At 41.2% G+C, this 20,342-nt stretch overlaps 3 protein-coding genes across 3 annotated transcripts; all 3 read left to right on the top strand.

Annotated features, from left to right (window-relative positions):
• Nucleotides 1-3,234: 3,234 nt before the first annotated feature.
• On the top strand, nucleotides 3,235-6,780 carry LOC134016725 (glycine N-acyltransferase-like protein 3). The gene is made up of 5 exons (XM_062456044.1): nucleotides 3,235-3,309; nucleotides 5,520-5,627; nucleotides 5,778-5,898; nucleotides 5,990-6,122; nucleotides 6,381-6,780. Exons 1-5 carry the CDS (start codon nucleotides 3,235-3,237, stop codon nucleotides 6,778-6,780), a joined length of 837 nt encoding a protein of 278 aa, XP_062312028.1.
• A 2,602-nt stretch (nucleotides 6,781-9,382) lies between these two features.
• Nucleotides 9,383-12,315, top strand: LOC134016727 (glycine N-acyltransferase-like protein 3). The gene is made up of 5 exons (XM_062456045.1): nucleotides 9,383-9,553; nucleotides 11,094-11,201; nucleotides 11,341-11,458; nucleotides 11,551-11,683; nucleotides 11,916-12,315. The coding sequence occupies exons 1-5, from the start codon at nucleotides 9,383-9,385 to the stop codon at nucleotides 12,313-12,315; spliced, it is 930 nt and encodes a 309-aa protein (XP_062312029.1).
• A 4,631-nt stretch (nucleotides 12,316-16,946) lies between these two features.
• Nucleotides 16,947-19,988, top strand: LOC134016728 (glycine N-acyltransferase-like protein 3). The gene is made up of 5 exons (XM_062456046.1): nucleotides 16,947-17,021; nucleotides 18,776-18,883; nucleotides 19,031-19,151; nucleotides 19,245-19,377; nucleotides 19,631-19,988. Exons 1-5 carry the CDS (start codon nucleotides 16,947-16,949, stop codon nucleotides 19,986-19,988), a joined length of 795 nt encoding a protein of 264 aa, XP_062312030.1.
• The last annotated feature ends 354 nt before the right edge of the window (nucleotides 19,989-20,342 follow it).

The raw sequence follows: 20,342 nt of genomic DNA, 5'->3' as shown, positions 1-20,342 counted from the left end.
AGACAGACTCGATTATGTTGAGATCAGGGCTCTGTGGGGGCCATACCATCACTTCCAGGACTCCTTGTTCTTCTTTACACTGAAGATAGTTCTTCATGACATTGGCTGTATGTTTGGGGTCGTTGTCCTGCTGCAGAATAAATTTGGGACCAATCAGATGCCTCCCTGATGGTATAGCATGATGGATAAATATCTGCCTGTACTTCTCAGCATTGAGGAGATTGCTTCTTCCTGATTTGTTCAAAGTATCCAGTCTTCCAGATTCACAGTGTTTCAAAAGATGAATGAATGAGTGTGCATGTATAGGCTATGTTTGTAGCTGAAATGCTAGGCATATGTTATGCAGGATAGACTATAAAGCTATAAAATAGCCCAAACAAAAAAGGATATGTCGGGACAAAATAAAACTAAAGAAAGCTCTTCTAGAAAACTTAAACTTCCTTTACAAATGAAAACAATTGAAACTTTAAAGCAAAGCTCGTTAAAAAAAAGAAAAAAAAAGAAAAAACGATTTCAGCTCGGCGTCCTTCAGGTGAGCACCTGTCTTCAATTGGCAAACTCTGCTTGCATCATCCAGTGGTGCCCTTAAATAGTCAAAATTTGTTGTAGCTGGCCAACCTTTGGCTCCTACACACCGGCCCCTATTGTTTGCCGTGTGTAACATAACAATACACGAAACAAAATTTAAGGAGGCAAATCAACATCAAATCTTTCGTCAAATCTTTCGTATTCCTACAAGTCTACTTATGTGTGTAATGCATTATGTGTGTAATGCAAACGTATGAATGTGTGTGTGTGTGCGTGTGTGCGTGTGTGCGTGCGTGCGTGCGTGCGTGCGTGCGTGCGTGCGTGCGTGCGTGCGTGCGTGCGTGCGTGCGTGCGTGCGTACGTACGTACATACTTACATGGACTTGTCATTTTCTTCAGTGTGACACTTGGACCAGCAGGCAGACCTTACTGATAGGTTGTTCTAGTGTGCTAATCTTAGTTCTCAGAAGTACACTCCTAACATGTCCTCTTGAATCTGCTCTAGCTTTCAGTACTCTACCCATGAGCCATGAACATCCAGGTTTGAAGTTTCTTTTGGTGCGATTCCACTTTTGCCTTGATTGCATTAGAGGCAGGAATTCCTTTTATCATGACAAAACATCTAATGCATACATGACCTGCAGAAGCTTGGTACGCTGCTGCCAATGAGGTTAGCCAGAAAAACTAGTTTGAAGACACACCCCAAGAACTCTTCTTATCTTCCAAACCTATGTTGCGATCATCAATCAGGACCAAGGTAGTAGGGTGAGAACATTGATATTTGTGCAGTCAATAGGTAAGTTTGTGTTAGCTATTCGACTCAACCTTCCGTTTACTGACAATTCTTCCATAATAGTCACAATGTAGTATGGAACCATCCCTGGGCTGGTAAGTACGAGCTGATGAGAGTCGGTTGCGTGGCCTAAGAACATCACGGAGAAGCGGGAGCATTTCTTTAATTTGAATCAGTGAAGATGATAAACTATTTTACTCTGTCTGCCTGGGTTAGATGAGAAGTTTCATTGGTGGCACGTGCTATGCAATATAGCCTACTGCTGTCCTGGAATTTTAAAAAAAACTCCACTTCTCTATATTTGGTTCTTATCATGTTTAGAGGAAATATTGATGCTTTTAAGCCAGATTATGTCTGAATTTGCTTTGCAGACTAAAAGTCCCATAATCACATTGTGCTCTTGGTCTAGTGAAAATGACATAAAGGGAGGTAAAAACATGAAATTAAATATTAACTGATCAAATTAAAGACTGATCAACAGGTTCCTAATTGGTGAAAGTCTGTACACCTGGCGCCATGAAAGCTAACCATTAGGTGATGGGCTAATGAAGAAAGCTATAATGAGCTAAACCTGTATTGTGTTAGTTTGAAGGGAAATAATATGAAATAACACCTGTGGTTAGGAGTCTTTAATTTGATCATCTGAAAAATGTTTCCTTGTTTTTTGTCATTGTTTTCAATGCAGCACGATAAGCACAATGTGTGCATGAGACTTTTATTATTTCAGACCACGTCAACATTACCTCTTAATCTAACCTCTAGAATAGGCTAGATGAAGAAGCTTGATTTATTTTATTTTTTAGGGAGGGAATGCAAAACCTAAGTCTACAGAAAGACGTTTTTAAAAGAAATGTGGGAAAGAGTCACGGATAACCACACAAGAGTCTGTGATATCCTCACACTGTGAAATGCACTGGGGAACATTTGTTTGAGTTGAAGTTTTGCCTACTTTCCCTGCTAATCCACAGTAAAAACAGATGAACAAACTTCCCATAACAGTCCTTTCCGAATAAACGTACATGCAGGCATAGATGTGTACGAATCATCTGGGAATAACTTCAGTTGGTTGTGATACAAACAGATTGAGAACTGGGCTATGGTCAAATCCAAGAAATATTCTGCACTGTGCACTCATTCTCCCAAAGTCGCTTGCTTTGGGAGAATGTGACACAGCAACATAACATAAATAACCTGCAGACCAACAGACCAACTGGGAGGAGCAAAGGTGAAAAAATATATGTATTAAAAAAATCGAAATCCTGAGTCCGACAGTTTATGGAACTTAACAACCACTTTCAGTGCGATTCCAACGGAATAATTCGTTGTTTGTTTGTTTTTTTTTTTAAACCGGTTTTTGCTGACTGCGTCTAGCTTATTCCTGCACTCGTCTTGAACAATAAAAAAAACGAAAACTTTGAGAGTTCGTGGTCTGCAACGGAGCCCTGAATCTGTGTCCGAGCCTAAAAAAAAACTTTTTATGTTTTGGCTATGTTGTAGGCAAGCCTATAATGGAGAGTACTAGATGGTTAGGCTATATTTATGTGGAGGTGCACATCAGTCTAGCGGTGCCTATAGTCTGTGGTGGCGAAAATGAAATGTGCCACAACCAGTTTTTCTGATGCACACCCACCGTCTTTTTTCTGCCTAAACTACTGATAAGAAACCGTGACTTATGTAAAGTTTGATGAGGCACTCAAGGCAGGCAGCCAGGGCGGGTGCGTTCCACTGATATTAGATGGAGTTCAAAATCCGAGGCGGTCAGTGGAGTTTTGACTATATGATGTCATATTAGAAACATATCTCAAATTTGAAACTTTCATGAGTAATTCTTTAAAGATTATTTTTTTTGAAATGTAGTTAATATAGGCCATCATTCTTTGTAGATTTTTAGCTGGATATCGTGTCTTGAAAAGATGAAGATTTTAAATAAGGCTGCATTACAACACGCAGAAAAGGTTCTGTGGTCATACTTACCAAAAGGCTTCATGGTAATGTATACATTATTTATTTTGGCAGGTTCCACAAAGAGTGAAATCACTAGAAGTAGCCTAGATGGTGAAAATAGCTTTGTGCAGGAATAATTAATATTTAAATAATTAAATAATAATTAAAATAATTGTATTGAGCCAATTTGAAACCAATTTATGGAAATCTTTAATAATTGCACTGTTTATTTAATAATTTATTTTCTTAATTTTTAAGGATAAATGTTTATATTTTTTGTATTGTTAAAGCATGCACCCATCTGTTCTGGTTGTATACTGTGTTGATACCGATATGTAGAGGGAAGGATCCCCCCTGGTCATTTGACATGGATTGTCACGCTGGGAGGACAGAGGAACCAGAAGCAGACATAGGGGTGTAGAAAATGGCAGGTTTACTAGCAGATGAAGGGGCAGACAGAGTGTCATCACAAACGGGCAAAAGTTCAAAAACCAGGGGGTCAGACAGGCAAAAGTAGATCCAACAGAAGAGTCCACAAATCAGGCAGGGGTCAAACACAGGGAATCCAACAATAAACAGGGCAAGGGCTCGGGAAAACAAAGCTTGGGAGAAAACAAGGCTTGGGAAAACAAGGCTCGGAAAACAAGGCTTGGGTGAAAACAAGGCTTGGGTGAAAACAAGGCTTGGGAAAACAAGGCTTGGGAAAACAAGGCTTGGGTGAAAACAAGGCTCGGGAAAACAAGGCTTGGGAAAACAAGGCTCGGGAAAACAAGGCTTGGGAGAAAACAAGGCTTGGGAAAACAAGGCTTGGGAATAAGGAGGCTAGAACAGGGAACGGAATAAAGGGCTCGGGACTCAAAAAAACAGGACAAGACGAACTAGCAAGGTGCAACTGAAAAGGACAGGTATAAATACACAGGGGAATGAGACAAACTAGGCGGGGCATGGGAGTGAGGGCGGTCTAACAACTGAACATCATGTGAGACACATGAAAGGGGAATAGCACAACGCGGACTGGAATCGCAAAGACACACATGTAATACAAATGGCTCCGGACTAGGGAGTAGACAATTGCACAAAATCAGGAGATGCAGAGATACGGAGAGACAGGTGCGAATATTTTGCTGAAACTAAGCAAGTAATCAGTGATAGAATAGGGAGGCGGAGTTACAGAACAGAATTGAAACTGGAGATGCGTTAGTAAGTTAGTTCAGTGATTTAAATTACAAATACCCAAAACTAATGAATGTTAGTTTGTTAGTTTGATGAACATATTACTGTGTTAGGATTTGTACAGTACTAATTATACTATGTTAGTTGGGATTAGTATATTAGTGCTGTGTACAAACATGAAATGGAGAGAAAGCAGGAAGTAAGGAATGCAAGATTGGAAGGAAGGTTGAACCCCGGAAAGACCGCAAACACCCGAATAGTGGGGCATGCAGACAAAGGAGTGACTGGGCTCATAAACCTTCAGACTCAGACATCACAGGGGAAGACGAGTGCAGAGACGAATGAATATAAACAGAACACCAGACATGAATATGAAAAATAATAAATGACAAGAATAATGATAATAAACAATGATAAACTAACAGACAGAAAACAGGAACATAACAGTGGATATTCTTTATGACACCCCGGTTGTCCCAGCCACACCCTGATTCATGCTCTATAAAGCACTGGAGTTGGCACGGAACATTTGATCAGCCCTGTCTACACCAGAGAACCATGGTTACAACATAACCAATACGCTCTCTTTCATATGGAGACTATCTCTCCACTCTGTTCCATATGAATGGGGAAACTGTGCAAGACACCCCACAAGGAGATGGAGCAGTAGCACCCAGCTAGGTACAAAACAAACAAACATGGTGTGCACACCTGACAGGTAAGAGACGCACAGGGCAAACAGAGAAACAGAAGAACTGGAAGGCAGCTCAGCCTGTAAGATGCAAGGCTGACTGTAAGTGTCAGTTTGACACACTAGCTGAGGCAGGGCTGAACACAAGCTACTGGTCCCCAACCCAGCCAGTTTTGATAGACACAACCATAATTCTGGTCTCATCTCAAGTTGGCTGTTTGCTGTAGACTGGGCTTAATAGAGCATTAATCAGGGCGTGGCCGGCAGTCAGTGTGTCTGAAAGAATATCCACGTCTAATGATCAGGGCGATCCTTCCCTCCACATATGGAATATGTAACAGGGTGGAGAGAGTCTCGGTATGAAGAACATTTTTGCATTTTGTCCTTTAGGCTTATGGATATCTGTTTGGTATGAATAGAGACAAACCACATACACTAGAGGTTGTTGTGGACTCTTGGCCTGATTTTAAAACAATCATTTGTCGACCGCACCCAAAGGTGAATACATATTACATATTATGTATGTGTATGTTCAATCACTCATTCTGTTTATCCAGTCAATTTCAGAATTGTACTGTATTCAATATGAATACATATTACATGTGTCCATTGTTTGAGTAACTGATTATTTTTTAATGGCATGAACAGAGTGAACACACCCTGCTTCATAATGAGGAACTGACTTTCTTCAGTACTGATGAGAAGGTTCTTAAGAGAATGTTGACAGAAGACAGCATCTTAGATTGGAATAAATACTTCAAAATTGGAGGTGGACAATTTTCTTCTTCCTTTTTAACCTTTCTAGCCATTGGACATGTGTTTTTATGATTCATATTATGGGTTTCTCTTGTTTTCTGAAGGGATTGACATGCTTCATACCACCATGTTGAAGGAAATCTCTGCCACAAAAGATGTCACAATGAGACCGTGTCATGTAACTCACCTCCTGGAATTACAAGACCCAAATCACCTTCCTCACCTGACAGTGAGCAGGTACATTCAGTTGGTCATTCCCATTCTCATATCTTTAGTTGAAGCTCCCTTGCATTTGTCACTGGTGGTTTTTGTGTTTTTGTTGAGACATACCCAATGGTGTGGAACTGAATCTCCTCTCATTGGCACAGAGACCTTACTTTTCATGTGAGGTCAAGGTTCAGCTGAAGTTAATTGACTATATGAAATCCAAATGTCTGGTCATGAAACAGGCCTTTTTCCTCAACCTAAGTCCTGTGTTCCTGTCCTTCCCCACAGAGATGTGGAGGCCAGGATCTCCTCTGTGAATGAATCCAATGTCGGTTTGGTGAATGAAACCTGGAAACGTGGAGGTGATGAAAATGGTTTCCAAGTAATCAAACATCTGATAAGCCACTTCCCCACATGTTGCATCACTGATGAAGAAGGCCGTCCAGTTTCCTGGGTGCTGCTGTATGATTACTGTGCCATGGGGATGGTGTACACCCTGCCAGAGCACAGGGGGAAGGGCTATGCCAAGATCCTGCTGAGCACCATGGCAGCAAGGCTCCATGCCCAGGGTTACCCTGTGTACTGCTACACTGAGGAGGAGAACCAGGTCTCCTACAGGCTCTTTAAGAAACTGGGCTTTACTGAGGACCCCTCCTACAGGGCTGCCTGGTATGAGTTCAACTACTAAACCAGTATTTCTTTTTAGGAAAATTACTGTAGGAAAAATTCACAGAACAAGTTGTTCTATCTCCATTTTATGACAAATCAATCACAAATCAAAATCAGATTAAACCGTCAAACTGTTAGATTTGAGCAAGCTGGTTCCTCCAAAACTCTTAAAGCTTCATGCCAAAAGTATACCAATATGTATGCGGCCTATAATCGATATATATCACATGTATGCTGCCTATTACTCATGTAATCAATATGCAAGCCAATGAACCTATATCATTAATTGCAGATGAGCTTATGGAAACGCAAGAAACCACAGTGTCAACTGTAGAATATGTAATCCAATGAACCTATGTCATTCATTACAGATGAGCTTATGGAAACGCAAGAAACCACCATTAATCAATTGTTAAAGTACGATTAAGTATGCCTACATATTTTCAAACTGATTAACTGCTCATTTTTGCTAGAAGTATCCTGACCCATATGTAACCTGAATTGAATAAAATAATGTGTATGCTTAAGAAAAGTTGGAAAATACCGAATGATTCCTCTGTGTTAGAAAACTGCTTGCAGGGCAGGATGCCTGGCGTTGTGGGGGTGGGCTATCGATGTTAAGGACAGTTCAGGTATGAACCGTGCAGGACAGGAAGTCTTGTGTAGGGGGGGGGGGGGTCTAACTTTGGCAAAGACAGTTTGCAGAACAGCTGTATGCCTGTACAATGCGATAAGAACATTTATTTTTATATAGCCTGTGATGCAAAATGTCATTTATTTTTGAGCGTTTGATGTAACATGTCATGTCAATTATTTTTGACAAGAACACATTTGTGAAGGGCAGTTTGTATGCCTGTACGATGTGATAAGAACAATTATTTTCTTAAGGACGGCTGACAAAACAAAACGTCATTTAAGTTTCGGCAATTATTTTTTAAGATCAAGCTGACATTTTTAAGGAAAACATTTTTTTTTTAGAGAATAGCATACAAAGCGAAATTATAATTTGGGCGATTGCCACAATGATGAATCATTGGGTTTCAAAATGTTGAATTTTAAATAATTTCGTTTTTTTCTATATAAACCAGATCTCAAATCCTCCAATTCTCAACCAACAGGCACAAAAAGGACACTCAAAGTTGCTATACACAAAGCTCAATCAAATATTGATTCCCATAAAGAACCACATTCTTGGTCATGTTGTTAGCTGTATTAAAGAGAGCAGTGATGGCTGATGACCTGTGGTCTGCTTCAAAGCTTTGCTCTGCACTGCACATTAGACACACCTGGCCAAGGTTTTGAACCCTGATGCTGGGTTCTGTCATATATTCGGGTATTGGGTGTTATACTCTGTTACTGCCACCAATTGGCTAGTGCCTTACTAACTGTTCTGATTTAAGAGACCTTCGGGTCACATGTTGTTTCTGGAAGTAAAATAAAGGGACGACTCTCCTGGTATTGTTCAAGTCCGTCTCCGTCTGATTTATGTTGTAGCAAGAGTTTAAAGGGGAATGAAACTCAGGCAATATACGACAAAGTGGCGACGAGGATTATCGTGATCTGCGTGTGTTTCGTTTGAAAGAAAAGTTTTGAGCGGACTGTTTTCCAAGAATGCGGCTAGCGGATGATTAGCTTCATCGTTGGGAGGACGACTACGTTGGCAGATAAATCAGTTAACAAAGGAGCGTGAGTACTGGCTAACAAGTTGCTAACAAGGCTAAAATGACGGGGATACTAGGAAGCATTGGCGCCTTTGATGAAAATATGGAGCAGTGGAAGTCCTACACGGAATGTTTTGAGTACTTTGCTAAAGCAAATGGCATTGAAGGCGAGAAGCTTGTGCCTATGTTCTTAAGTGTAATGGGGCCAAAAACATATAACTTGCTACGTGCCCTGGTCCAGCCAGACAAGCCCGGGACCAAAAGCTATGAAAGTATAGTGGCTGCTTTAACAGCTCACTTTTCACCTTAGCCCCTGGTGATTGCTAAGCGTTTTCGCTTCCATAAAAGGAACCAAGAGGAAGGGGAGTCCGTAGCAGTGTTTGCAGCTGCACTAAGAAAGCTAGCTGAGCATTGTGAATTCAATGATGTACTGAATGACACCGTAAGGGACAGGCTCGTGTGCGGAGTGGAGCTTCTCAGAAACGCCTGCTAACTGAAAGTGCACTTACATTGGATAAAGCTATTGAAATGAGTGTGTCCATGGAATTAGCGGCTCATCACCTCAGTGAAAGCAGTGGAAAACTGCACAAGGTCTCCGCCGATGAAAAGGGAGCTCAGAGCAAATGTTACCAGTGCGACAAAACAGGACATTTTGCTGCTGAGTGTTGGAGTAAGGATGTGGAGTGCAGGAAGTGTGGGGAAAAGGGACACATTGAACGGGTGTGTAAAAGTCAGGGAATGAACAAAAACAGGACAGGACAACAAAAGGCCAAAGCCCAGATTCCAAAAGAGACTGTACATAGTGTCGAGGACCCGGCCCTAGGCCCCCCTGATGAGAGATTGACGTGCGATGGGTTAAGAAGGAATGCATTGTTAACCCCTCGCACACGCCATCGAGGTGGTAGTAAGAACGCCCGTAAGAAGAAAAATATGTGGTACAAGATAAATGTACAACCGTATATGGATACTGAGGAGTCTGAAGTCAGAGGACTTAGATTCAGGGTTTTAGAGAGCAAGGCTAAAGGCCTGACTGAGGCCATGCGTAGAATGTGTTCTAGCATGACCATGGAAGATGCTGAACAAGCTGAACGGGAAATTGGTGACCCAGGGAGTTTGGCATTCAAGGAGACGGTAGATGTGATAACATACTTGGTTGACACGTGCGGGCTTGCTCCTACAGGGGAGGAGCACAAGGCCTGGTTAAAGCAACAGGATGAGAAAAATAATGAAGATAATTGGGAGATCAAAGAATATGAGGAGATGGAAAAATGTAGGAGAGATAAGGAAAATGGAAGGGATGTCAATACCGAAAGAATATTAAGAGGCTTCAAGGGCCTTCCTGATTATAGCACAAATAATTTATTGGATAGATTCAAAGGACTGACTGTAGAAGAAGTTGAAGAGTGTATTGAGATGGTGGCAGGCATTAACTTCTGGCTTGCATGAGATCAAGGTGTGGAGGAAGTCAAGGAGAGACTATGAAATTGAAACAGACACCAGTGATGAATAGGTTCCTTAAAAAAATACAAAAAAGCTAGTGTTTTTCCACTCGTATATTAAGATGGTGGAAATTCCCAAAACCGGAGGGGCACATGAGATAAAGTATTGGGGAAATTTCAGTATGAGAAAATGACAGTTGGTAAAAAAGAAATAATGAATATGGTCATTAAAAAACAAGTTACATAAGAGATAAATGTCTTCCCGCTTGAAATATTGGGGACATTTCTTATCAACAAGGTACACTTTTGTATGCAAAAAAGATATATAAGGAATAAGCTTTTAGACCTTAGGGTAGGATCTTAGAATTTTGCCTCACAAGATATCTACGAGCTGTTGAAGAGAGAGCAACACAAGACAGCTGTAGTCAAGCTGGAGTGGCGCGCTCCCTCTGCGCGCCACTCCAGGATATGGATATGGAGAGAGGAGTGACGTACGCGGTGCGGACTCAGCTGAAGAAAGAGCCACGCAGAACAACTATAACCAAGCTGGAGTGGTAATTGTAATCTATATTACTTGTAGAAGTAGGAAAAGTAACACATTATAAGTTTCCTTTTATTTTAATATCTTTTATTTCTCATTAAGGTACTATATAAGGTAGAAAAATGTAGAGAAGTTATCATAGTTAGATAAATATAATATTCTAGGAATAGTTTCTTTTAAACGTCCAGAAGGGGGAGCTATAGGATAAGGCTAAGGCCAAAGAGGATGGATATTTGAGGGGTGTACCTTGATTTTTAAACATCATAGGTGGAAAGGTAAATTAGAAAGAGCTAAAGGGGTATATGTAACTTGCATGTGATCAGCAAACTGAAAGATGATATTTACGCTGTAATCTGTGTAACTCTATTCTTTTGATTGATTATAATAAAGTATATCTTACTATAATCATATGTGATAAAGATTCTTTAGAGGAATACATTGAATACAGGACATTGAATACCAGATTTGCATCACACCCTTCACTTTGAGACTGGGCTGGAAGTTCAGTAGAACTTACCAGGGCTCCAGGACGTTCGGAGTACTTGAGTTCGTCCCCGAGACACCTCATGGTGAGGTACTGCTCATGGGAACGTGAGGTCTGAGCTCGGCAAGGGGTCCGTGGCTCACGACACTATCTTTCCCTCCACATATGGAACTGTGAACAATACAAATTTTGTATTTTGTCCTTTAGGCTTATGGATATCTGTTTGCTATGAATAGAGACAAACCACATATACTAGAGGTTGTTGTGGACTCCTGGCCTGATTTTAAAACCATCATTTGTCGACCGCACCCACAGGTGACTACATATTGCATATTATGTATGTGTATGTTCAATCACTTATTCTCTTTATCCAGTCAATTTCAGAATTGTACTGTATTCAATATGAATGTATATTACATTTGTCCACTGATTATTTTTTTAATGGCATGAACAGAGTGAACACACCCTGCTTCATAATGAGGGACTGACTTTCTTCAGTACTGATGAGAAGGTTCTTAAGAGAATGTTGACAGAAGACAGCTTAGATTGGAAAGAATACTTCAAAATTCGAGGTGGATCATTTTCTTATTCCTTTTTAACCTTTCTAACCATTGCAACCATGTGTTTTATGATTAATATTATGGGTTTCTCTTGTTTTCCGAAGGGATTGACATCCTTCATACCACCATGTTGAAGGACATCTCTGCCACAAAAGATGTCACAATGAGACCGTGTGGTGTAACTCACCTCCTGGAATTACAAGACCCAAATCACCTTCCTCACCTGACAGTGAGCAGGTACATTCAGTTGGTCATTCCCATTCTCATATCTTTAGTTGAAGCTCCCTTGCATTTGTCACTGGTGGTTTTTGTGTTTTGTTGAGACATACCCAATGGTGTGCAACTGAGTGTCCTCTCATTGGCACAGAGATCTTACTGAAGTTTATTGACTAAATGAAATCCAAATGACTGGTCACAAAACAGGCCTTTTTCCTCTACCTGTGTTCTGTGTTCCTGTCCTTCCCCACAGAGATGTGGAGGCCAGGATCTCCTCCCTGAATGAATTCCATGTCGGTTTGGTGAATGAAACCTGGAAACGTGGAGGTGATGAAAATGGTTTCCAAGTAATCAAACATCTGATAAGCCACTTCCCTACATGTTGCATCACTGATGAAGAAGGCCGTCCAGTTTCCTGGGTGCTGCTGTATGATTACTGTGCCATGGGGATGCTATACACCCTGCCAGAGCACAGGGGGAAGGGCTATGCCAAGATCCTGGTGAGCACCATGGCAGCAAGGCTCCATGCCCAGGGTTGCCCTGTGTACTGCTACATCGAGGAGGAGAACCAGGTCTCCTACAGGCTTTTTAAGAAACTGGGCTTTACTGAGCACCCCTCCTACAGGGCCACCTGGTTTGAGTTCAACTACTAAGCAAGTCATCAGTGATAGAATAGGGAGGCGGAGTTACAGAACAGAATTGAAACTGGAGATGCGTTAGTAAGTTAGTTAAGTGATTTTAATTACAAATACCCAAAACTAGTGAATGTTAGTTTGTTAGTTTGACAAACATATTAGTGTGATAGTATAATTAGTACTGTACAAATTCTATGTTAGTTGGGATTAGTATATTAGTGCTATGTACAAACATGAAATGGAGAGAAAGCAGGAAGTAAGGAATGTAAGATTGGAAGGAAGGCTGAACCCCCTAAGCACCCGAATAGTGGGGCACGCAGACAAGGGAGTGACTGGGCTAGAAAACATTCAGACTCATCACATCACAGGGGAAGACGAGTGCAAAGACTAACGAATATAAACAGAACACCAGACATGAATATGAAAAATAATAAATTACAAGAATGATGATAATAAACAATGATGAACTAGCACACAGAACACAGGAACATGACAGTTTGACTCACACTGATACTCAGCAACTTCTCTTTGTGAGCATGGACATATATATAAAAATTTATTTGGTTGACATAAAACTGGAGGCAAAGTTATCTCATTATAGGAGAGACGTTACTGCGGGATCATCAAGCAACGATGTATTTTCACTTTCCTGTGCCAGTCCACAAGAAGCTGAGGACGGAAAGCACCTGACCACGTTCTGGAAGTAAGCCATGCTTTCATCTTCTATTCAAGCAATAATGTAATCGAAAAAGAGTTTTATGCTGCGTTCACATCATTTCGGAATGACCGAATGACCAGCTTCTGACTGGGGAAAACAGTTCATGTCAACTTCTGAAATCAAATGCGAGCAACGAAACGTGCCCTCTTGCCTACGCCATGCCCCAAATCTTCGAATAGGCTCAAGCAATACATTTACGTAATGTTAAGAGCGGCTATACACTTAGACTTGTTGGCTTCGCTTTTAGCAAACTTCATGTGTTTTATGGAATTTATATTTTGACAGATTTGTGTTCGCAGTGCATTCTGTTGTGTTGGGCGAGATGCACATGGGGGCGCTAGCGAACACACTGTCACATGTTCAACGTCATCACCCTGGAAATATACATTTTAATGTGTTTTACATTTCAATAACATTATGCTAAGTGTTCAGAATAGCATATACTGTTAAGGGTTTCATGTACTTTATAATGAACCAGGTTGTTTATGCATCCGCATTGTATCCTAAATGTTATTCCTGATTTTGTGTGTAAAAATGAGGGTGAGAAAACACAACTAGTTTAGGTTGTCCGGAGCGGACCTAAGTGAGAACTGCATTAAGTGATACATTTGGGTATAAAACCCTGGCCCGCGAAAAGCGAGGCGGCGGTTGTGCCTGTACTCGGTTGAGGAAGTGCATGTTGGAGCCATTGGAGAAACTTTGGAGTAAACCCTGAGACAGACCCACAAAATCAGGAGTAATTATCAGCCCGGCAAGCCCGGCCAACTGACAAAGAACGTGTGCACGCTACTGGAAATCCCACATAACAAGGGCGTGGACTTGTTTCAATATTCAACTCCAGTCAAGCATCAATTAATCAGGATTACTGGCTTATTCAAATATTTTTTCAAAATAAAATATAAATGAATGGAATAATAAACGCATTCATTCCTTTCATTTCCGCGCACAATACGATCCGCTGAGACCACTCCTGAAGTTCGTTCGGCTCCCACGAAAAAACTGACATCCGAAAACTTTGATCAATCCCACATTGTATTTGCAAATACATTTCCAAAGAATTTAGTTCGTTCGGCTCACGTTTGATAAATGAGGCCCAATGTATGTGTAAATGACCTCAATGTTTAAAAATGATTTAATTCAAAAATGTCTCAGTTCATAGTAAATGCATAAGTTAAGCATACGTGCATAATTTGTATTTGTTATTTTATTTTGTTATTCGTGTTAACCGGACGTGCTTTTCTTTTGACATTATATTCTTATTTCATAAAGTGAACGTAGATAGGAACGGAAAGGATAAATGGTGCATTAACGCAACGAGATAAAACTAGTGAACGGGGAGAGTAACGGGAAATTAGCGCCAGTCGGAAAGGGCAACACGTTCTTACGTTGGTCAATGAAGGTAATTGGAGCTCTAAACGTCTTTAGATCATCAGTCCAGGCTTGTTCTTAATTATACTGGGACGCTACAGTCAGAACTTGACCAGCCGCCCCCATGCTGCACAACGTGGTCTCGAGTCTATAAAGTAAATACCCGCTGCGGACAACAGGTGGCAGAATTTGTCTGGAAACTGAACGATACCTATAATGTCTCTGGATGCACTGAAAGTGGCTGAAAAAGGCGCAGAAGCCTCATTCGAGAGCTTTAAGGACATTCATGAACAGATAGACAATCTAATCAAAGAAATTCAGCATCTTAACGGCTTGCTTCAAAACGAGTGATACGACAAGGCAGGATATATAAAGGAAACAATCAAAGGTAAAGAAAAAATGTTGGCTGATCTGCAGTGAAAAGTTCCGAGTGATACAGACAAACCTTGCCACTCTGAGCGTATCAGAATGCCAACAGAAAAAATGCTTACTTATCAACAGGAAGAAGCAAGTAAAAAGGAAAAAAGATTTACCGGCTTATACGAACAGTGGAAAATCCAAGCGCGTGAGGCAAGAGAGAAACTAAAGTCAGAAATGACTAAAGAACACCTGTCTTCACTTGTGGACAGTTTAGAGAAAGGGGAAACAGACTTTACATTGAAGTAAGAGGTCAGGGAGCACCAAGAGCTGATTTAAGGCGAAAGGTTGATGCATGTGAAGCAGTAACCAGTGACATTATCAAAATCATCTATGAAAGATTAACAGGGATTACTGCAGATTTGGATGCAGAAAATGAAAGATGTCGTCTGTGTGGGCTGCTGGATCGTGACTATGCTCTCTCAATGAATGGTTCTACCGCTGCCCAGTCAAATAGGAGCCATCATTCCTCGTCTTCATATAACGGGCTGATGCAGCAGCAGAGCTAGCATCAAAACGGTCTGAATACAAGATTGTGCAAGAGGAAAGTAAGCAAAGAGAAAGGATAAAAGCTCTAGAAGAGCAGCACAAGAAAGAACAGGAAATTCACAGATCTGAGCTGGAAGGTCTTCAGGCTGAAGGTTGTGGAAGGACCTCGAGCCAGATTGGAAGCCTATAACAGTGAAATGGGTGATGTCCAGTCAGTTAAGAGTGAGCAGGTAGGCACAAATTCTGTATCTCAGCCCCCTGCACCTCACCTATATGACACAGCCATGTTATCTGCAACATAATCCAATGTCGGTTTGGTGAAACCTAGAAATTTGGAGATGATGAAAAAGGTTTTCAACGAATCAAACATCTGATAAGCCACTTCCCCACATGTTGCATCACTGATGAAGAAGGCCGTCCAGTTTCCTGGGTGCTGCTGTATGATTACTGTGCCATGGGGTTGCTGTACACCCTGCCAGAGCACAGGGGGAAGGGCTATGCCAAGATCCTGGTGAGCACCATGGCAGCAAGGCTCCATGCCCAGGGTTACCCTGTGTACTGCAACATCGAGGAGGAGAACCAGGTCTCCTACAGGCTCTTTAAGAAACTGGGCTTTACTGAGCACCCCTCCTACAGGGCCACCTGGGTTGAGTTCAACTACTAAACCAATATTTCTTGTTTGGAAAATTACAAGTGAGGTGGGGTGACTTTGCTGAAATACCTGTTAAGTAGATGTTTGCAATAAAGCTCGGCCTGTGATTTATTAATGTTTAACTCACACAGATACTCAGCAACTTCTCTTAGTGAGCATGAAAATATATACATTTTATATATATTTATATATTTTTTAGGGAGGGAACGCAAAACGAAAGACGTTTTTTAAAGAAATGTGGAAAAAGGTAGAGTCACGGATAACCACACAAGAGTCTGATATCCTCACACTGTGAACATTTGTTTGAGTTTTTACCTACTTTCCCTGCTAATCCACAGTAAGAACAGATTAACTGACTTTTGTGAGGGAAATTGCCATTTTTGCATATCACAGGTGAGCATTGTCTGATGAAACAGATCCACAGTAAAATACTGCATATACAGTGCATCCGGAAAGTATTCACAGCGCTTCACTTTTCCCACATTTTGTTATGTTACAGGCTTATTCCAAAATTGAATAAATTCATTTTTTTCCTCAATATTCTACACACAACACCCCATAACGACAACATGAAAGTTGTTTTGAAATTTTAGCAAATTTATTAAAAATAAAAAACTAAGAAATCACATGTACATAAGTATTCACAGCCTTTGCTCAATACTTTGTTGATGCTCCTTTGGCAGCAATTACAGCCTCAAGTCTTTTTGAATATGATGCCACAAGCTTGGCACACCTATCTTTGGGCAGTTTCGCTGACTAGGGAAGACCATCTTTTCCCTTGTCAATCACCCGGTGTAGGTGCTACACTGTGTTACATGACAAAACATCTTGCTAAACTCCAAATGGAACGCCTACTTCAGGCTTTACCTGCCAAAGTAGGGTACACTGCTCCAATGAGTTTAGCCTGAAAAAAAAAAAAAAAAGTGGAGACACACCCCCACAACTCATCTCACCTTCCAAACAAATGTTGCAATCATATTTAACTGGATATCGTGTCTTGAAAAGATGAAGATTTTAAATGAGGCTGCGTTACAACAAGCAGAAAAGGTTCTGCGGTCATACTTACCGAAAAGCTCCATGGTAATGTATACATTATTTATTTTGGCAGGTTCCACATAGAGTGAAATCACTAGAAGTAGCTTAGATGGTGAAAATAGCTTTGTACGGATAAAATGTTGTGTTGTAGTGTTTGGATAGTTAACTTTGGTCACTTTTGCTCTGTTTGTTTGTTTCTTTGTTCTCAAAAAAAGAAAAGAAAAAAAAAGGCCCTCCTCCTTATCTTTGTTGTACAGGTAGCAGTTGAAATTACTTCCCTCTAGGGTCTTTCAGCGAACTTATCCCTGGTTATGGGTATGTACTTTGTTGTACGTCGCTCTGGATAAGAGCGTCTGCCAAATGCCAATAATGTAATGTAAAAAATTATTAATTCTTGAAAATAATTGTATTGAGCCAATTTGAAACCAATTTATGTAAATATTTTAAAATTGTACTGCATATTCAGTCATTTATTTTCTTAATTTTCAAGGATGAATGTTTCTATTTTGAGTATTATTAAAGCATGTGTAGCATGGTTAGCTCAGCTAGTTCGCTAGTAAGCATGGATGGTGCTGTGAAAGCGAAGCTGGTAGCAGGTTATCGCGGCAACACTCCCCGATGACGTAACCCTCAAATCCCACCATACGCATTTTCAAATCCCATCTCGGACTCAGGCAATTTCTTCACCTGTTACATTGGTGCCGTGACTCGGATCTGGGTGGAGTAAAAAAAAAATAAAATAAAATGGTCGCTGCGGAGTTTCACATGGAGAAGGAAGTCAAAGGGGGGTGAGTGTAGCATGGTTAGCTCAGCTAGTTCGCTAGTAAGCATGGATGGTGCAGTGAAAGCGAAGGCTGGTAGCAGGTTATCGCGGCAACACTCCCCGATGACGTAACCCTCAAATTCAAAAAGAACTTTCTTGCGCTTGGCCAGAGGCGACTTCGTTTTTAGCTGACTGGTAACGCGTGAGAGGCAGGGGTTCAAATCCCACCTCGGACTCAGGCAATTTTTTCACCTGTTACACATGCAACCATGTGTATGAAGCATGCAGTGGAAACTGTTCTGGTTGTATACTGTGTTGATACCCTGGTTACATATTCCATATGTAGAGGGAAGGATCCCCTCTGGTCATTCGACGTGGATATTCTTTATGACACCCCGGTTGTCCCAGCCACGCCCTGATTCATGCTCTATAAAGCACTGGAGTTGGCACGGAACATTTGATCAACCCTGCCTCCGAGTTGTCTACACCAGAGAACCATGGTTACAACATAACCAATACGCTCTCTTTCATATGGAGACTATCTCTCCACTCTGTTCCATATGTATGGGGAAACTGTGCAAGACACCCTACAAGGAGATGGAGCAGTAGCACCCAGCAAGGTACAAAACAAACAAACACGATGTGCACATCTGACAGGGAAGAGATGCACAGGACAAACAGAGAAACAGAAGAACTGGAAGGCAGCTCAGCCTGTAAGATGCAAGGCTGACTGTAAGTGTCAGTTTGACACACTAGCTGAGGCAGGGCTGAACACAAGCTACTGGTCCCCAACCCAGCCAGCTTTGATAGACACAACCATAATTCTGGTCTCATCTCAAGTTGGCTGTTTGCTGTAGACTGGGCTTAATAGAGCATTAATCAGGGCGTGGCCGGCAGTCAGTGTGTCTGAAAGAATATCCACGTCTAATGATCAGGGCGATCCTTCCCTCCACACATGGAATGTGTAACAGGGTGGAGAGAGTCTCGCTATGAAATAAAACTGTGAATAAGAACATTTTTGTATTTTGCCCTTTAGGTTTATGGATATCTGTTTGGTATGAATAGAGACAAACCACATACACTAGAGGTTGTTGTGGACTCCCGGCCTGATTTTAAAACCATCATTTGTCGACCGCACCCACAGGTGACTACATTTTGCATATTATGTATGTGTATGTTCAATCACTTATTCTCTTCATCCAGTCAATTTCAGAATTGTACTGTATTCAATATGAATACATATTACATGTCCATTGTTTGAGTAACTGTTTTTTTTTAATGGCATGAACAGAGTGAACACACCCTGCTTAAAAATGAGGAACTGACTTTCTTCAGTACTGATGAGAAGGTTCTTAAGAGAATGTTGACAGAAGACAGCATCTTAGATTGGAATAAATACTTGAAAATTGGAGGTGGATAATTTTCTTCTTCCTTTTTAACCTTTCTAGCCATTGCAACCATGTGTTTTTATGATTCATATTATGGGTTTCTCTTGTTTTCTGAAGGGATTGACATGCTTCATACCACCATGTTGAAGGACATTTCTGCCACAAAAGATGTCACAATGAGACCGTGTGGTGTAACTCACCTCCTGGAATTACAAGACCCAAATCACCTTCCTCACCTGACAGTGAGCAGGTACATTCAGTTGGTCATTCCCATTCTCATATCTTTAGAAGCTCCCTTGCATTTGCCATTGGTGGTTTTTGTGTGTTTTGAGACATACCCAATGGTGTGGAACTGAATGTCCTCTCATTGGCACAGAGACCTTACTTTTCATGTGAGGTCAAGGTTCAGCTGAAGTTAATTTACTATATGAAATCCAAATGTCTGGTCATGAAACAGGCCTTTTTCCTCAACCTAAGTCCTGTGTTCCTGTCCTTCCCCACAGAGATATGGAGGCCAGGATCTCCTCCCTGAATGAATTCCATGTCGGTTTGGTGAATAAAACCTGGAAATATGGAGATGATGAAAAAGGTTTTCAACTAATCAAACATCTGATAAGCCACTTCCCCACATGTTGCATCACTGATGAAGAAGGCCGTCCAGTTTCCTGGGTGCTGCTGTATGGTTACTGTGCCATGGGGTTGCTGTACACCCTGCCAGAGCACAGGGGGAAGGGCTATGCCAAGATCCTGGTGAGCACCATGGCAGCAAGGCTCCATGCCCAGGGTTACCCTGTGTACTGCTACATTGAGGAGGAGAACCAGGTCTCCTACAGGCTCTTTAAGAAACTGGGCTTACTGTAGACCCCTCCTACAGGGCTGCCTGGTATGAGTTCAACTACTAAACCCGTATTTCTTTTTAGGAAAATTACTGTAGGAAAAATTCACAGAACAAGATGTTCTATCTCCATTTTATGACAAATCACTCACAAGTCAAAATCAGATTAAACCGTCAAACTGTTAGAGTTGAGCAAGCTGGTTCCTCCAAAACTCTTAAAGCTTCATGCCAAAAGTATACCAATATGTATGCGGCCTATAATCGATATATATCACATGTATGCTGCCTATTACCCATGTAATCAATATGCAAGCCAATGAACCTATATCATTAATTGCAGATGAGCTTATGGAAACGCAAGAAACCACAGTGTCAACTGT

The sequence above is a fragment of the Osmerus eperlanus genome, unplaced genomic scaffold (assembly GCF_963692335.1).
Source record: "Osmerus eperlanus unplaced genomic scaffold, fOsmEpe2.1 SCAFFOLD_224, whole genome shotgun sequence".
Classification (NCBI taxonomy): Eukaryota; Metazoa; Chordata; class Actinopteri; order Osmeriformes; family Osmeridae; genus Osmerus; species Osmerus eperlanus.
This window is presented reverse-complemented; position numbering and strand designations above follow the sequence as displayed.